General features: G+C 42.5%; 1 protein-coding gene and 1 long non-coding RNA gene across 15 annotated transcripts in view; one reads left to right on the top strand and one right to left on the bottom strand.

Annotated features, from left to right (window-relative positions):
* LOC111250053 (uncharacterized) overlaps positions 1 to 2,815 on the bottom strand; it is a 78,783-nt gene extending 75,968 nt beyond the window's left edge. For 6 of the 7 annotated variants that reach the window (XR_015326575.1, XR_015326576.1, XR_015326573.1 and 3 more), the window contains exon 1: positions 2,382 to 2,737. This is a non-coding gene — a long non-coding RNA (uncharacterized LOC111250053). Of the gene's footprint in view, positions 1 to 2,381 lie in introns of all 7 variants that reach the window. The other variant, XR_002673182.2, reaches the window with a different exon arrangement.
* The window catches only part of LOC111250050 (sushi, von Willebrand factor type A, EGF and pentraxin domain-containing protein 1), a 79,925-nt gene that overhangs the window by 7,189 nt on the left and 53,215 nt on the right, over positions 1 to 19,521 (top strand). Inside the window, exon 1 of one of the 8 annotated variants that reach the window (XM_086987297.1) lies at positions 2,800 to 3,090. The exons of 4 other annotated variants lie outside the window; for them this stretch is intronic. In XM_086987297.1, the coding sequence (XP_086843423.1) occupies positions 2,925 to 3,090 (166 nt within the window). In that variant the 5' untranslated portion in view covers positions 2,800 to 2,924. Of the gene's footprint in view, positions 1 to 2,799; positions 3,091 to 19,521 lie in introns of those variants that run through there. 3 more of the 8 variants (XM_086987305.1, XM_086987298.1, XM_086987302.1) reach the window with 3 other exon arrangements.

Here is a 19,521-nt window from a genome sequence, read left to right on the forward strand (position 1 = left end):
GGATTCAACTTACTCTGTCAACGATATTTCACCGGTTGTAGATCTGCCTCGTCATTGGGCATTTTCCACGCGTAGTAGTAGTAGTAGTACAATATACTAAGTCAGCAGCTGTGTAGTGCTCTTCTTTTTAGGTCAAATCAGCGAAGTCGGAAAGCAAAAAAAATGTTTACAGATCAACGGGTTTGTGATCTAGCGTCTATCTATCGAAAAATTGAAGGGGGCATATACGGTATCCACGTATGGAACCGATTCAACCGATTGTTAGTCATACAGCTCACTATACGCGCATTCGTTTTTATTTTCATTCAATAAATAACATCTATTTACAGAAATAAGAGCGTTCTCGTCTTATACATTATCTATCTGTTTATAGGAGCTAAAACCGTCTACCTCATACAGTAGTGCGTTATTTCATGGTTTATATTTTTCCCCTATTTACTTTAAATTATTAGTAAACGACCGCGTACCTGAGCCAGCCGATGCAGGCACAACGGTCTTTTTGCAGAGGAAAGTCTGTCCATATTGACAAATCGTATATACTAAATGGGCAAGCCGCTATCGAATTCAAATCAATGACTTTGGTTGCCCCAATTTTTCGAGTGATCCTTTGGTGATATACTACATTACAGCGCCAATAAATTACACGACTTCCTACCAGTAGCTGCACGAGGGCGAAAGGGTTCGTTAACGACAATCGTCAAATGTGCGCGTGCCACGCTTACATGTGTCCACTTAACGTAGGCGCTATGTACGCGAAAGCAAGGGGGAGACTATGGTGTTTCTTTTGCACGTTTTTTTTTTTTTTTTCGTGTTCCTCGGTGGCCTATGATCAGCTCACAACTATGAACGAATACCAAACATCGGCTAACGTGTAGCGAGTTCCGTTCTAATTGAGTCTTCGTTAGCTGGACAATCACTCACTCAATTCGTGCGCCATTACGCAAGTAGCGCTTGAACGGCTCGACTAAGTACGATTAAGGGAGACTACCGGAAGGTATTACTTTACTATACGGTGGGGAAAAAGTCATCGTCAGAACTACACTACACGTCTATAGGTACCATCAAATCTTCCCAAAGGTACATTAATGATACAGACTACCCTTAAACTGTTGCTTCTAAACGCACCTGACAGCGAACGAGTGCAGCTCTAGTTTAGCTAGAGTAAAAGTAAACGTCCTTTCAATTTAGCTAATAAGCTTTGGTACCAGATTCTACTACAATTATTATCAGCTACAAAAAATCAATAGGATCTATACAGCTGAATAATAGTACAGGATGCCATCGCGGTGGGCCGATCAGGCCCTGACCGAAACGTGTAATTAATATGCTGTTATGAAAACAGTTTAACTAAGTTTTCTTTTAGCCGGAATTAGTTACTGTATTGCTACAAAGTTATTATATTGCCCATTTTATTTTTATTGCGGTTAGAAAGAGCAGAGCGTTTGAACACGTTTGACTGTACCAAACAACAAAAATGTTTATTATTAATTTGTGAAACTTATCGAATCATGCAGAGTTTTTTTTTTTCTATTTTGAGTCTACCTTATGCTAATTCGGACACCGCATATCACCTTAATTCCACTAGCATGTGTTTATCATTTTTATCTGTTGATCGCTTTCTTCTTGCGCATCTCGAGATATTGATATCGCGCTATGTTCTTTTAGGTTTTTTTCCTGACAAATTCGTGCGACTTGCATCCTGCCTGGCCAGATCTTCGTTCACGGCACCTTTTTTGCTTGAGCCACCGTTATCAGTGAATGCCTGAACCAGACTACACTATATTCGTTTTGCTCGATACTTCCTCGTATCGTTCCGAGACAAGAAGCAAAGTGTAGCGCAAAAATATAACTTATTTGGGTAGCATTCAGAAGTATCCATGTCGACTCGCTATAATTCAAGGGGCATCAAGGGGCACCAGTAGGCATTGCTCTGACTCAGGCGTCACTTAAGCCGGCCAACGAAATTGACGGTAACGTGTAATGTTGGTAAAGGGGCAAAGTAAGACCCACTTTAGCGGCATACATGTGCTCCTTCGGTGTCCTTTGTCGCGAAAATTGTTAAGGCTAAATGCTAGTCGGTGTCTGTACACCTAAGACTACTAAAGTCATCATCGGGTCACGGGGCCGAAGCTTAACAATTGCTTCAGATTTTGTATTTCAAAGTTATATTACTGCGGTTTCCATACGTTTACATGACAGGCGCTGGCTACAATTCCCCATGACACAAAACTATCGTACTACCTAGAGTAAATACGTCTGACTAACACGATCATACACCACTCGGCAAAATTATCTCACAATTTCGTTACTCTTTGAAAATAGCATAGTTAAAAAATTGTAAAGCAGGGAAAATATCAACTAGAACAAAATATATGGCTTACGTGTCTCGTTTATGCAGACGTTTCTTGTCGAACGGTATCTTGTTTACGGCACTTTTCTAGATGGAACGGCTGTTGCTAGCTACAGCCCAAGCTAGAATGGCATTCTGTACTTTTCTAAGAATACTTTATTCACCTCTACCGATTTCATACGACGAGTTTTTGCTCGGTTCACATTGGATCAGCAGGTCGGCATCGAACGATTTTAAACGGGTTATCGATCCTCGGCAACTATGCATAGAATTCAACACTATCCGCCGTGGATCTATCTCAGCTGAATCCTATATTATATACCAGCATACATCAGTTACACTGCAGTTAAACAGCCTTTTGTGCTAAGCTCTTCATGTATTAGGTCGACGTTTTCAATTTGTTTTTGCCCTTCAAGCAGACATTCTACTGGCTTTCTGCAGACTGCTCGCCTGGTTCGAGCACTGAGAAATGTGAGCCAAACCAGACACCCGAGACAAACAAACGTACGTACGTGCGTGCGTGCGTGCGTGCGTGTGTGCGTGCGTGCGTGAGAGACAATCATATAATAAATGCATGCAGAAAACACAAAGGTGTCAACGCACGATTGCTCGCGCAGCGAAATCAAGTTCTAGCAGTGAAGAATGGAACAAGCGGATTTCTCTGGATGGAATTTCGCCAAGCAGTTCAGAGTTGCCTCATTCCAAATCTGGGGCACGCGATGAACACAAGCAGAAGTCAGGTTTGACAATGAGGATCCACCGAAAAGATCCCTTTTTTTCTGTTGACCTTTTTGCTTGCTAGCAACAATATACAACAATGAAGAACCGAACTGTCTTTTTTTGAGTGGGCGCAGCGGAAAATTCCGCTCGCTAAGCAACTGCCGCAGTTAACAACGAGAAATGTCGAATTTCGAAAACAGTATAGAGATATCATTTGATATGGATAGCGAATGCTGCACGCTATCCGATGATATATTGATAGAGCTGCTATATAGAACGCTGCAACATCTGAAGGTACGGACGCACACTGCAAAAGGCGAGTCCTATTCGCTTTATAATCACGAAGCTTCGAACGGTAACGAAAACAGCTTAGGAACGTGTTCTTTCTCGGAAAGATGGAAAATAGTTTGATTCATTATGTATCGTTTATCTTCTTCTTGCTATATCGTACTTGATTTGTACTCGACATATAGGTTCGGTACGGAGATGGCAGCGTGAGTCGACTTAGGTGATTTAGGCCCACTTAGTTATTCTCTCTTCTGGCTACTGGCTTTCGAGTTTACCAACAAATGATGTTCTGGCGTATTGAAATTGTCTTCGCTAGATAGAGAAGCTTCTCATCGCAGTGATCCAACTGACCATCGATGACACTCGTTTGTCAGTTCTGCTTTCAAATTTGCCCCTGTGGCTGATTCGTTTATTGAGCCCTAACATTAGCGTTTCCGTTATCGAGTCTTTGGTCTGTGATCCAGTTGGAGGGTGATCACTCTTCAGCTACACTGACGAAGCGGATCCGATGGTTTCATTCTAACTATGATTGCTTACAGTCGGCCGCTCAGCTGCATACCAGGCAAAAATCGCCGAGATCCGGTGATGGTGACAAGGTTCATATCTAATTGCTCGTTCGTTACATAACAAATTGGTGGCGTTAATATGAACGTGAACGTAGTACATGTATAACGTTGACGTAAATTGAATTGTTCAAACACGTAGCAGGAATTCTTTGAGACCGCAGTTCGCGTATAGGTATTGCCTCGGCGTAAAAATTTACAGTAATTCCTAGGGTAGCTCTAACCAGTGGTCAACTTAGATTAGCCCTAATTATCCGTATGGCTTTTAGTGATAGGGTGCTGCCAACAGACGTCGTAAGCAATAGCTCTTCATCTATTTACGTTTGAAGCCTAACTTCCATATAGGTATATGCATATATATGCCATAAATTATAACTATTTAAAGATGAGCGATGCTATCTCGCTAGGTCGATGAACTGCAATTGCAAAGCAGCTGAAGGCTGTGTGGTGAAGCGTTACGAGCAACTTATATGATAGATCTAATTGCAAAGCAAGAGGTCGTGTGTGCTCATAAAAAGAAGTTTACCTCAAATTGTGATATACTTAATAACAATAGTCGTGTTACTTTACCGAATGAAATGGACGATCATGTGCGTGTCGCGTCGATTCCGGTTACGGTTTTATGAAATTTTTAATTTAAATGACGTATATTTGCCAAATAAGAGCTAAATTTTCAAAGCTTCGGTAGCCTTCGGATTTTCAAAGACGTACTAACTGGTAAATTTTAGAACTTAAATAGATGAGCATATTGAAATTTACCATTAAATTTTAGCTTTTAAAGCTTATATATAACTGTATTTGTGGTACTATCGTCTGCGGAACACTAACAACAATAACAGTACCACATACGGCTTCTGCTGACGCGCATTGAAGGAAATTATGTGTTTTCTCGAATGCATTTTATCGTATTACATAGTGCTTCGCTACTAAACATAGTTTATATGATATTAGCCGCCTTACGACTGTATCTTGTACAGGTTTACAGGTTTTTAGGGTTAACAAATGTATTTTCCTTTGCTCTTGAATAACGCGGAGCTGGGACACATGGCGACATTAAATAGGTTACCTCAAATAGGAAAATGGGAGTAGCCAATAGACAGACCGGCAGACAGCCGGCGAACCAGTAGCTGTAATGAACAGCAGACTATACTAATATCATATATATGCGGTAATTTCTCCTGCCATCCCTCGGTAAATGACGATTTCATCGGATGCAACATGTTGCGAATAGGTAAAATGGTAAATACGTTTCTCCATGGCCGCCAAAAGATGAGCTGTGGTTAGTTTGCATTGACGACGCCGTTGCTGGGCTTGGTCTCCGTTCACAGCATACCATATGCAAGTAAGCCGATGTTAAATAGGATTTATCCTATGTGTTTCAACGAAATGCATGTATTGAGACCGCCATAAAAGCTAAGAGTTCATTTACCTCTAACAGTTTGCATCTATTTAGGGATGGGGTTACTTTGCCTCTGTAAGTCGTAACCGTGTATTCCTGAAGGCTAGAAATTGTCAGATTTTTCAGTATACAGACTCAAAATAATTCATCATTAAATTAACTACCTTTGACAGTTATTGATGACTGTCCTGAACGAGCTGGTACCACTTATGAGAAAGACGTAGGAGTGGAGCTAGTGACAAGGTGCGAACGACGAAAATAGCGAACGATCTAGACGCCCTAGGACCCCTACTTTATAAGGACGTCATCACAAAGCAATAGCAAGCGACGCACCATGTTTTCATCGGTGTGCTTAATTAAAGCTAACAAGGTCTTAACTTCATTTATGTTCTCCTCCTGGATCAACCTGTGGGTTCCGGTAAATGCTGTTTTCCTTGCCGATGCTGCTGCTGCTGCAGCAGCCACGATCGATGCGACTTGCAAGGGCAGAGTTCGGCCATGTGCTCCTCCAAGTAACTCCTTCTGTCATTTATTAATTTTTGCTGACCACGACACGTTAGTTCGTCCAAAAGGCTCGGCCTGCCTCGGCCTAACTCTGGTGCAGGCACTCGCACGTCAAAGTGATAGCAACGTTATTTTTTTGGGGCTCTTCAACAGTAGCTGAGGCCGTTGGCAGCCGTAAGAGCTTGCGGCAATCTCAGTCGCTGACGATAACCAAGCGCTAGATCCCTCTTTACTTCAAGAATATTTTCACGGGGAACTTGAAGCTAATGACTTGTACCTGCGAAAGGCGACGTAAGAATAATTTGCATAAAAATAAGGATATAAAAGCTGTTTTTCGAGTACCAATTTCAGGCAAAAACGGGTAAGTCAAAAATAACAGATTGACGGCGGTCACTAGGTCATCATTGCTGGACGATCTTACGCAATAGCCTGTAAATACCCTCTCAATGCTCCTGACACGTTTTGAGAACCAGTCTTATGCTGACATATTTCGTTGTCGCTGTGTTTGACGAGCTTTTTGCTGAGGTCCGTGAGTTAACTTCTTCACGACCTTCATCCAGAGCTGCGCGGCTTCATATAAAAGCTGTTCGTTCGCTGCAAGTGCCTGATCTGTTGGTTTCGTACAGCTCGAAGCGGCACCCCTTCTCAGAAGCATCACGAGCAATCCGCGCGACAGGAACTTTACGCCAAGCGAAGAATGGATGAATTGGCCAAGCACTCGTCGAGGTAAACCAGAAGAGATAGCAACAGGCGACGTTTGGATCGATCGGAGGGAAGAAAAATAACTTCTCACGAATTGAGTGGACGCAGACTTTCGCTTGAGTCGTTGTTATCGTTTTCGTCCTTAGCCAACTCCGGCCATAGTCGCGCAACAACCCACAGCAGAACTAGAAGGTAATCGCAAGAACAGAGAGGGTGTCGAATCCTGTATGATTTTAAAAGAGCATACGCTTCTACAAAAGCTAGTGAAACGTTGTCGGCTGTTGTGAAATACGTGCGAATGTATATTGATTCGAGGAGCGCACATCACGTTAGGTAACAGCGACGCCAATGCGTAGGGATGTGTCAACGTGCCGCTCGTATTTAATAGGATTTAAACAGGGATTGACTCAAGCGTATCCTAGGAGAAGGGGCAGTCGTAACATGTTCATGGAGTGGATCAGCGGGAGGAAGCACACACTGGAAAATAAACATTTACAAAAGATAACTTAAGACAAAAATTAATTTCGACGCAAGCTGTCACTTCTAGCACGGTATACGCCGTTTATTGTTTGTCGCACGATTTTTAAGAGATCGCATCACACGCGGTGGCCTTATGAGTACATGTTTATGCGCCTCAAATCTGTAGGATGCTACGCAATGCGTTTGTCAATAGTTTTTCTCACAGGACATTTCTAGCTCCGCGCCGCTTCAAGCGTTGAGTGAGCTATCCTCGTCTGATGCTATTCGATGTAATAGCGAACGATGCGTAAATACTACCAGTAGAAGATGGTAACGGCACTAGATCTGTGTTCACTGTGTCGTCTCTACAGCAGAGCTTCTATGTGAGTTGGGCCGATTGCGATCGTGTCTTCACCGTAAACCGCTCGGTTGGTTCGGTGAAAATCGACCCCTCTAGTCGTTTTGTAGCAAGATGAGGATCGCGTCGGTCATTGTTCGTCTTGTGAGTGACTTGTATTAACGACTTCGCCAATGAAAGAAATGAGGTGCGACAAAACGTTGCGGGTGGAATGATCCAGTCGTTTCGTTGACTACTCTTCTGATATATCTATCATGGCTTTTTCCACAATCTCACTGCATAACCGAGTGAGAAAAAAAAAAAATATAATCATATTGTGACGTTCCATCTCGAATTATACTAGTAAACAGTGTAGGAGCTCTTTGTTCCTGAATCAATATAACGTTGCAATATTCTTAAGCGTCGGCGTCGATTGTATCATCACGAGAGTTCAGCTAGTCAACGAAGTGACCAGCTATAGCACTGCTAATTCTACGCGGAGCTGTAGTGTTGTCAACGTTCTGTCCGTCTGTTGCTACGTTTGGTGCCATCTACGTATGACCCACTTGTTAATAGCTGGGTCGAGCCGATGTCTATCGCTATTGAACGACAATCGCTGCTTGTCGCTTTGCCGTACCCGTCGCGGTGAATAGCATCAAACAGTTGCTCATCTGTTGGCCAACCAGCGCTCGATTACAGTGGCCTACTGCTGATGGCATGGCACTAGTTAAATAAAAAAGATTACCATAGGAAAACTAACTGTAGTTTATTACTGTCGCCGACAGCAACAGCAGGCCACGGATACTGTCGAGCGAAACGATAGCCACAACGGCCTGCTGACAACTGCCACAGTGGCTGCCCACAGCACAGTGAACCTTATCCTGTGCTGCTACTACAAAAGCTGTTCCTATATACATTGAATAGCGAAACGCATAAAGTTGTAGCTTTTTTTTTGCAGTACCCACTAGTCAATCTATCTATATATATATACGTTACGATGTACATATTTAGCGCACCTGATGTGGCTGTCGTTAGCTTAGGCTGAATCGAGGGCAATAATCAACTGGACTTTCCGATGTTGCCCCCTGTTTTTGCTTTGGTTTATCTCAATTTTTTACGCTTACCCACCACTCATCCGCCCGGCGCTATCCATTTGCGTGAAAGCGGTGCGTGACGCTGAGTCAAGAAGCAGTCGTTGTTACGTGTGTGTTCATATATCCTGCTTGAAAGTTTATAACGATATCTACCAGAATAATTGCTCTTATCTACCTATATAGCATTATCTATGTAGATGTACACCGACTTAGGATACGTGGACGATCTTCTAGCGTAATCGTATCGCGTGATAGTCTAGGCCCATCTTATACATTAGCTTCGATCTACTCTCCAGGATGACCTTGAGGCGTAGAACTTTGATGATCCAGATTTTTAAACCAAATCAGTGATTGTTGTCCCAGTGAATGGAGAGCTAAATTGAAAGTTTGTGACGGCAAAAAGAGAACCTCCATCTAAGATATATAGTGAAAACTAATGATACGTAGTCGCTCTAACGTAGTTTATGCTTCTTAGTTTTGTATACAAATTATCACGTGCTATCGCTATTAGGTGTTTGTGTGGATCAATAATCGTCAAAATGAGGATTGTGAGACAATTTAGATGGCAGAAGACGGCTACGTAATGTGGGGAACCTAATACGAATCCCAATTTGACACACGGGAACACCGGGAGGAAAGAGGTCTCGATGATAGGCGAAGTAAGTTTTGCGCCTCGTCTAACAGCGGCAGTAGCGTTATCTCGAATTAGATCACCCGTAAAAGATCTGAGCCGTAGCATCAAACACTATCATCGTGTGGCTTTGGGCGTCATCGTGAAGTCAAGAAGCTTCTCCTATTCTCGTTGTGAGTCAGCAAAATGCCAAATCTCAGAACGAAAATTGTTCACGTCGGAAGCGACGATAGTCAGATGCAAAGATACGAGAAATACAGAGGTGTATAAGTATGGCCAGAAATTTGCCACCGTAACGAACAGCGTAGTAACCGTGAGTCATTCTCAATTTATTCAACGAAGTACGCAGCAGACTGCAGTTGATTAAATAAATTAACATTAGAATCCTGTCTTCCTGCACAGTACTAGCCATTACGCTGGTAAGCACACACTTATTGTGGTGTGCAACGTTATGTAGATATATATCACCGAAAAAATACCAAATACTACATTTTGGTACGAGGTGCTCTCACCCATTTGTTGGACACCGTTTTTATGCTGGAAAAAATTGGATTAACTCTATTCAACTTTTGTCGCTGCTTTTTTGTCTCCGTGAGATCGTTGTCTATTTTTTATTGTTATATTAGTATGTTCTAACTCGACGACGGTCACAAGTTTGGCGAAAATCCGGCGACTAACTAAGTCAAAATCGTATCGTCCCTTCGACGTTATACATTGCCGTTTCGATCATACGTACAGGTCATAAACTTTATGGCACAATGTTAGCTTGATAAAAAGTCATTTTACAGTTTGAGTGTCTTCATTACCATGACTCTCACTAGATTTTGCTCTCATGCCACTTTAACTAATAAACAAGTGCCAGGATAATCTTTGGCTTACCCTGAAATATATGCCTAGTGAAGGGTTGCTATGTTTTGGCACGGTGTTTTTTGTTTTCTTTTGTCAAGCGTAGCATAAGGGTCCTTCGTTCCTTTTGATCAATATTATGAGAAGGCATCCGAGTGGTCGACGAGCGGACAAAATGATATCGCTTTAGTTCGATGCCTGTCGAGCTTGGCAGAGGTACGGAATACGCATCAGCAATGACCAGCATAAACGCGAATTGACCAACCGCTATCGCCATGCAATGGCCGAACCATATCTAGCGCACTACCTTAAGTGACAGTTGGTCATATTCAAGGATAACTGACACGAGGGATGGCATCAACGGCTACTGCAGTTTCACGCGCCTGCCAACTCCTAACCAAAATAGATTGCGCACGTACACACACCATCTTCTTCATCATCACCGACGATCTTCTGCTTCGTATTTTTTCATCTCGTCTTACCGGTCGACTCGGAGGTTTACGTTAAGGCGCGCCGGCGGCAAACGGGACAATAACATGTCTAGCGGCCGACACTTCTTCAAGCGGCGTCTTCATCCACTCGGTGTACTCTCTCGTCAGACCCCAGAATTTGTCCGTTTTCATCAGCGTCAGTGTTTCGTTTCGGCACAGATCGCCATTTAGTACAATAGCGCTCTAATATAGATTCTGCCAGCGTGGCTACCCTTGCTAGCTAAAGGTTTTGCATCAAAGTTCGTTTCGTCGCCCTATCCCATTCCAACTGAGCTGTACGTTCAGATCACGATTCGTCCCATCCTTGACAACATGGCCAACCGTAACAATAGCGAAATACGTATCCGCTACCGCAACTACGGCTGCAGCATTATCATATTGATATGGCCGTTTTGGTAAAAAGTTGATGTAATTATATGGCGGCATGATCTATATTGGTGATGTCTTTGTAGCTGGCATCTATGTTGTTATCGTGGTCGTACTCATATTCAAGCGATGCTTGAACTACACTGGAGGTTATATATTCTGAGCGAATTGTCTACTGATAGTAACGGGTCATTGTGCAACGTTTTGCTCTTAGCATCATGCGTCCGCTCCGTCTAGTAGATCTGAGGCCACAAAGAAGCTAACTTGCGAGTAATCATTAACACATTAATTGTCACAGTTGCTATTTAACTTAGTGCTATGCGGTCGTCGAAGATCGTAATAGTTGTAATAGTGTCATTTGTTAATGATTATGTTTGAAACGGACAACTTCGAATAGGGGCGAGAGGGAGGAACTGCTAAATACGGCCATGTTTGCCAACATTCGTTGCCACTTTTTTTTTGAATGAGCCGATCGCGGAAGAGGCAACGTCCGTCCTGGTATTGGCCCTGCTAGAAGATACAGACAAACGGTTTACTGCTACTGGTCTAGATTAAACGTGCCGGTCATGACGCAGGGTAAATCCAAGACTGCATGACGCTAGCGCGGCAGTAGAAACGTCGCCAACGAGAAGTCGCGTTCGAGGTGGACACCACAGGTACGTCGCATGAGCGATGAGTTGCAACGCGACAAAATCAGAACTGTTCAACCACATGTCTTGCGCGATCAACGACAGAAAACGTATTTGGAATTTGAATAGGAGATCATTTAACGAGCATTGATAAACAATCGGCAGGACAAGCCACCGACAAATCCATCGACCCACGCTGTCAACAGCAGCGAAGGAGACCGACTCGCAAAATGAATTAGTCACGGTCAATATTTGACCGTACGGGGTTCCCTAAGCTTTTTTTAAAAGTCAACGAAATCAAAAAAGACACGATCGGTCCCTGCGAGAGAATCGTCACATTCGTTGAAAACTGCGATAGAAGTAACAGTTTTACTACTTCTAGTATGAAATAGTACTCTGTATTTTTCCCTCCGTGTCTCTTTTATTTCGAAAAACGTTTATGATTTTCTTAGCCTTCTGCCGCGGCAAATGCAAACGAAGATCCAACACATGCCGCATACGCTTTTAGTTCTCGTATTTTTTCCTAGTCTGTCAAGCATAATGTTGCGAGCAATACTACGTACACGAGCTACGTACATGGCTGGAGGGTTTCCGTCGAGGCCGTTACATACTCTTCTCACAATTAATCTAATGCAACTCGTGCAGTAACGTACCTAAACTAAGTAATCTACCTGGTCGTAGCTAGGTTGTTGTGTAACTGCGTGTCAACGGCTTAATAACGACGTGCTTGGCATGTCTGCTCCTATTGGATATGTTTGCTATATTGGATATATTCTAAAAAGGTTCTCCTTGTCGTTAGATTGTTGCTAACTCCTCTACTAGAGGCGCTATCGGTTCTCTTAGTTTATGCCGACAGCAACGACAACTTCAACAAGAACAATAGCTCATTCGGCTGCTATATTTGGGTCAGTAATTTTTGAAAGGCCCAACAGTAGCAGCCCCTGTCAGCGCTTATAGGTTATGGCGGTAATAGTGAGTCTTTGTTATATATATATATGTCAAACTGGAACTTCACGTTATTTCCTAGGTGACATATAAACATCAGTAGTTTACTCACTCGCTTGGCTCCGCGCACAGCGGAACGCTGCGCAGATCGCGTTCAGTCGACACAGCTGCTGCAGCTGTTGAAAACGGTATTTCTACAGAAAGAGCCGCAGCGAAGATGGCCGGGCAAAGCGTTTGATGAGATTCGAAGGTTCAACGGTGATGACAGCCGTCGAAATCGTCGGCTAATTGACCGTGTAGCTGCTGACACAAAACGACACAGGCAACGTATGAAATCTTCCGTCATCGCTCGCGTCTCCGATTGAACAGTGTCCCCTAAACATTGGGCGATCGACGTCAGAGTCCTCTATTGGCTACGTCGAATAGAGACGGGCTGTCGTTGAAAAGTAGATAACGCTTCAGTCGGCTAGTATATCACTATGCGGTGTCGATGTTCAGTTTATTCCATCGACCGAGCTGAATTTACCCAGCAATCTTATTACGAAGGTAGTGATGAGAAATCGAACCAGCGCACGGAACTAGACGGCCAGGAGGAACAGATTTGACTGTAGGAATGAATAAACGTATGATTATGAACACATTATATTATAGAGTTCCCAGACGTTGGACGGATAACGGTACTATGGTGAGCTGAAACTAAATGCTTCGGCTACCCTCTGAACAATGGTGTCCTCTTTAAATTCGATTGATCAAATCGATTGGATCGCTCATTTTTTCTCACCTTGTATGTGTAAGGTACAACGAGTGCACTGTTTAAGCTTAAACTTCTATTGAAAAGTTAACCATTCGTAATTATATGCTTGTAATAGCATTTTCGCGTATTGCCACAATATGTGGAAACATGTATGTACGGCATGCTGCAAACGTTCAGCTATTATCAATAAACCCTAACGATTGTCGTCTACTTGCGGTACATTCGTTCATTTATAGTAAGTTAGAGTTAATTGCTAGTTGTATACGTGGAAGCGGAGAACCGCGGTAGCTCGAATCAAGCTCTAAATTGGCAATCTGCCTCGACATGACGCCTTCATTTGCACGATCGTATCGAGTGATTTTTACGGAACATTACGTCAGGTCATCACGAGTTAGTATTTATAAGTTGCTAGCCGTAGAAAATATATAATATAATTGTCTAATGTGTCTCGTCCTTGCTAGAGCACGTTTTGCATTTCGGTTTTCCTTACCGGTTTCGTTTTTATATGTAGCGCCCCATTTGTTGGGTGGCATCAAGTGCACCGAGATGTCCGAAGACGACCGACGAAATCACAATGGCAAGCTATATGATTTGATTGCCGATCTGATTTAGAAGCGTCAGCGCTCTTCGCTTCCTATTTTTCCTATATTTCGATTGAGCGCCGTCAATAAACGTAATTTATGTCTAGCGATTCACTGCTTTTAGTGACTTTCGCTTGTTCCAGCTATTTGCGTCCAGTTTACGGCCTTCCTGGTCCAAGGGCTTCAATGTGACTTCAATAGAAATTTTTGAAAAATAATGCCGAGAACTGCACGCAGTCGGTTTTGGGCTCCGAGGAAGGAACACAAGCAAAACTCTAGCGTCGGAAACGAAAACTTTAATATTAAAATTAACCAGGCTAACATCAACACAAAAGCGGAACTTCGAAAGAAGCTCGAAGGCCTTCCATTGCGCCCTTTGCCGACAGGAACATACCTGCGTGCTTGGTTTCATGCCCAAATTTAACAATATCAACGGATAACAATGAGCCAGCAAAAACGTAATTTGCTGTAGACACGAAGAAAAGAATGAAACAGATATTACTACTATCTAATGACTATGACGCTTGAGGATCGCTACATCTCCAGTGGCATAATTCCGTAAAATAACTAAACGGAATACAAATGTCGGAAGTTTTGCAAAGCACACCTACTGGCTGGCAGAAACAGTAGCCACAAAGGATAACAGAAGTAGTCCAGGCAACAGGTAGATAGGTAAGCAGGTCTAGGTGGGCAGCGTCGTACGGTAGGAAAAACGCGGCAACAGCTAAATCAATCAATGCGACAACGTTGTTTCTCTGAACTATTATTATGCCCATTATTTCGAACTCCTCTCCACGATGAAACAGCATACAAGCTTTTAATGGGAATATTAACATTAATAGGTTATAGTTTGAAGCAATCGGATGTGACGGACGGCCTCAGTACAATTCGACATGGATTTAACGAAATAGTTTCCTGTTCCTTCACGCCATCTTGCGTTTCGGGATTGTGCTGTTCCTGATCTCTGTAGTGAAACACTTCTAATTGTTTATCATGTTATTTTCGAAAACGCTCGCGATGTTGCATCGCGTAAGTCTTACGAAAACGTGTCGAATACACAAAGTGTTTATTTTTTCGGCAGTACAGTTCGGGTGGTAATAGTCCATTTTTGTTAAGTACGTGGCTGGATAGCTTGACGCCACAGTTAGGGCGTAGATCATTATGACATTATGAGAATTACGATGGCAGCCCAGCGGCAAGATGCCATGCAAGATCGTATGAATACCGTGAAGGCGTCACTTCCGCAGCGCCGAGTTAATTTTACTAAAATTTTGAGTAATCAGAACAGCGGCGTTGTATCATGAAACGATCGGCAAGATGATGTCGAAACTACACACATGTTTATCGGAAAACTTCCGCCGCTTCTGTAGCTGCACATGTTGCGCTTCGCGGCGTATACTGGTTTGTAACAATAGACGACTCATGAGTGAGTCAATACGTCAGAAGTAGCCTGTGTTTCGATATTGGAGATATTTTACGCTTGCTAACGCATAGCAGATTCAACTAGACTACGTTATTCTGTGCCATAGACGCATGCGCGAGCGCACGCGTGTATGTACAGATGAAATGCCTTCTGCTTTGGGTGGAAGCAGTGCTTAGATACGAACCCAAGAGAAGTTGTAAAAAGTGGGGAAAACGTCAAAGATACTGCTAATGAATACAGCTCAGACTCGTGGACAGTTACGTTGTTATGCAATGCTCAGAAGCGAACAAGAAATGAGTCAGAAGGGTTCAGAGAAACGCAGATAATGGATTATGCGGGCAAGTTCACCTATCCCTCGAATAAAGACTATACAAAAGAAACAGAAGCTACCGTTGGGAGGAAGCGACAAAATGATAATAATTTAAACGAAGATAATTAACCGCCAAATGCCACCGACGAAGGGGGCATCTAAGCATCATGTGCACAACTATCTTAAACACCGCAATATTGACTATCTATAAGCTATTATATAATTGTATTGAACAATAAACTATATTTTCAAATACCGCTTCGGAAACATCGTGTGCGCACGTCTGTGTGTGTACCGCCATGACACTTTCAGTATCACAAAAATTCAGTTTAGAATAAATGGAAAACGTAAAAGGAGACGGAAGCGTTTGCTAATATAAAAATCTTAGCATCTAGAACAGATATGAACATGGTGTTTGTTCGTAACTTTTAGCTGCATTTCCTTCAAATATACAGAAATATAAACTTTTTGTGGCGAAATAGTGACCTTAAGTAAAACGAGCAATACCATTGAGAGTAAAAGGTGACACGCAGAGAGTAAGTTACAGCGATAGACAGTGTCTCGTCTCGCCTGTGTTACATGACCACCGATAGAAATCTAAAATCGTTGATACTTTCTGAAGTATTGAGACATTAGCCCCCTTTTATCGTCATTATTCTTATTGTATTGGCTTGATTCCATTAGAAGAAAGTAAAGAAAAAAAATGGCGTAATAATTACGTTAAATTAGCTCTCTGTCTATAAAATTGTAGACCGGATCGAGGTGTCCAGCTTTTAGCCGATTCTAGTTAAAACTCACATTTACAAAAAATATTCCTTTTATATATATATATATATTATATATATATATATATATATAAGTTTGCCGGATTGCGCCATGATAATCATCTGTATAGATGATCCAGTTTTTTTTTTTGTTTCAAATAAATAGTGTTGACGGGACACAAATGAACGTTCTAAGAGGTACAATGTCATGTCGCCTTTTTTTTTTTAGATAAATTCGATCGTTTTTTTGCCTCTCTACCTGGTTATATGCGCTATACAACTTTGCTTTAGTTGTTGAAAAGAAGGTTGCAGATGTTTCCAACGTTTGCGTCTACTCGATCGGTTACTCACTCGCGAAAGCCAGAAGATGCTCGCCGTTACCATGCCTTTAACGAGTATTGGCAAAAGTGTAATCATCAAATAACAGTATTGGAAGCTCAGTTTTCGACGGCAATATGCAGCACTGAAAAACAACCTCCTGTAGCTGATATTCTGAAAATGTTTAGAAACATAACATAAACTGTTGCTGTTACGCTGCGGACAGGAGTTAATTAATTTTGTTATACATGGAATTTGGGAGAACTCGACTCATTCTCCGGACCCAGTTTTGGGGTGGCGGAACGGAGTGAAATAGGGTGCTGAAAAAGAAGAAGATACAAGACCAGCTGCAGTAGAAAGCAAATATCGGCCAATACAAAGCTATTGATCAATTTGGCCCCATAGCCCCCATCGTACGCCGTAGCACTTCATTGCAGTGGAATCTGCGTTAAATTTACCCTTCTCGCTCTTTCCCATTCGAAGTTTGCAATTCGGGCTTCGAATCGTCTACGCGATTACATGGCTGTTTCTAACTGTACCTCATTTCTAGGTAGAGCTGATGGCGCATCGGAAACTCGTATCGCGATACAGCGGAGCGCCAGGCGAATATATAGAAAATCAATTTTTTTACACGAAAAAGAAGACAGCAAAAAGATGTAAGAGATAGGGCGGAAAACCGGAGCCAAAACGGACTGCGAAACTGAAAACCCGGCATAGGATGGAACCGGCAGCAACACGTTGGCGTAATGATGTATTCGTCATTGACGCTATTGGCGCTCGAACTAAGTATAATAGTGAGGTTGGATACCAGTGCGGGAAATGGTCTGATAGAAAATAGACATTATATCCAGTGAAGGATCATTCGACTTTCAAATACCGCAAGCGAAAATTATTTGGGTTTGAAACTGGTTTAATCGCTGCGACTGAGGTACGCCTAATGTTTTTACTATAATTTTTTTTGTCTGCTAGCCTTGAAGCTTGTCTGTTACGGCTATCCACTTGCTTGGGCCATAACAAAGTTAATCCACTCGGGTACGTTACGCAGGGACTATGATGTTTATTAAATGATCTTACGTTGCAGGCTGATACCTAGGCACACCATAGTATTTGCCAAACGTTTTTGCCGGCTAGAGGCCGAGGAGTTACAGATTGGCCTCGTATTTGACAAGTTGCCATCCAGTCGACAGCACATCACAACGATAGACGAACTTAAGCCATCAACCGAATTGTTAAGTAAAGTCTAAGTTTCTTCTTCTTAACGAGGTGGAACTTATTTGAACCGCCGTCATTTTAGGTGAGACGAAATCAAATACTGGAACCGTTTCAGGAACGATAGTAACAGTGACTATTGCATCGTTTATTAAAAACGCGTCAGCGCGAAAATGTAGGTTCCACCGACAGTGAGGTGCCAAACACGATTAAGTAACTTCGTTGAAGAACTGATGCCGACCGAAAGATGCAGCTAGCATCTGTATCGAATGGGCGATGAAGTTTGATAGGTGCTGCGGATCGTCTTTCAGGCTACAAAACCCTAAAGAAAATCTACAGCAAAACCTTTGCTATGAATAAACACTTTAAACTGTCTACAATATTTGAGCGGATTCGGTTCTACAGGCAGCGTGCCTCAAACCAGACACCTTACTGCTTATCAGGCTCCCGTATCGGTAGAACTAGACAAAAGATTTTTCCATTCTGCTTCTGAAATCGATTCAAGACTGGAAAGTAAATAATCTGCTTCGTCTTCGTCTTTAAAAACAAAAACCTAGACGATAGACATTTTCTCGGGTCACATCGCAAACAAGCTTTTTTTGGCGGGATCTGGTAATTTAACGAACAAAACTTTCTTCTGGTTGCAGTTTCTGACGCCATCATTATTCGCTTAAAGGAAATGACCGCCTCAACGACGACAGTGCTCAGAATATAGCGAACGATAAAATGCGATAATAAAGCCGAGAGAATACGCCACCTTTTCATCATTTAGCTTAATTATTGCGACATTATTATTATATTAATTATTATCAACAATTGCCCTTGGCAGTTGGGACGAGAAGAAGCACTGTAAACGTAACCGAATCAGTAGCGGCCGCAATATTATGGTTATTGTCATGAACCATATGATCACCCCAGTGACCCTTGACAAACTCCTTGCATAAGAACGCCATAGGGGTAAGGAGAATATATTTCATGACAAAATAAATACTTCCACCGCTCGAATATCATCATGGTACGATCGAGCAAAGATACCACCGGCCAGAACCGCGAGCCAAACCATACGTCGATGGTAACGCAGTAATCGTTTCTACGACTATTCGTGCGTGTTGTGGATGCCCGCTTCCGATTTCGGCGATGACGGTGATATTTTCGTCTGCTACGCATCGCACTAGTGGCACTAATGTCATTAACGGCAAGTGGCAACGGATCGCAGCTGTCGGCTTTAGCGGTTCTCGAAGAAGGCGCACATTAGCCGGCTTCTGGAGATTCGTTGTAATTTTTAGACACAAACACTTGTACAATCAACAATGCATAGGTACTTTTGTTTTCGACGATGTTTTTAAAATGCAGCTGCTTTAGCCACTTAATGGCCGCGTCTGTATTTGTCGCTCAACGGGACATACATAAAAAGAGCAACCCGACGCGACGCGACGCGACTATACTACCACAATACGACTATGGCATCAATGTTTTTGTTTGCGAACGAAGTTGATAATAGAGAAGGAAAAATATGAGCTGCATACCTATGCGGATCGACACATCTCTAATAAAGGCACTAAATCTGCCTCGTCCTTTTTTATGCGGCCGGGATGCGCTGAAAAACTAGCTTTAACACTACATTAGGATGATTCCCCATGTATGTATTATATATAGATTCTATTCTTGTATCTGTCGCTGACGTGAGTCGTACGATTATGCCTACCTATCCCGATCCGATCAAATCTGAAGGATTGTAAACAATTAGATCTGCTCGTTCTTAACTCGTTCGTGCTTGGCGCGTTATTTTTCGAAACAGCAACACGATGACTCTGACGATAGCTATAGGCATAGTGTCT

This window comes from Varroa destructor, unplaced genomic scaffold (genome assembly GCF_002443255.2).
Source record: "Varroa destructor unplaced genomic scaffold, Vdes_3.0 BEIS01000004.1, whole genome shotgun sequence".
In the NCBI taxonomy this organism is placed as follows: Eukaryota; Metazoa; Arthropoda; class Arachnida; order Mesostigmata; family Varroidae; genus Varroa; species Varroa destructor.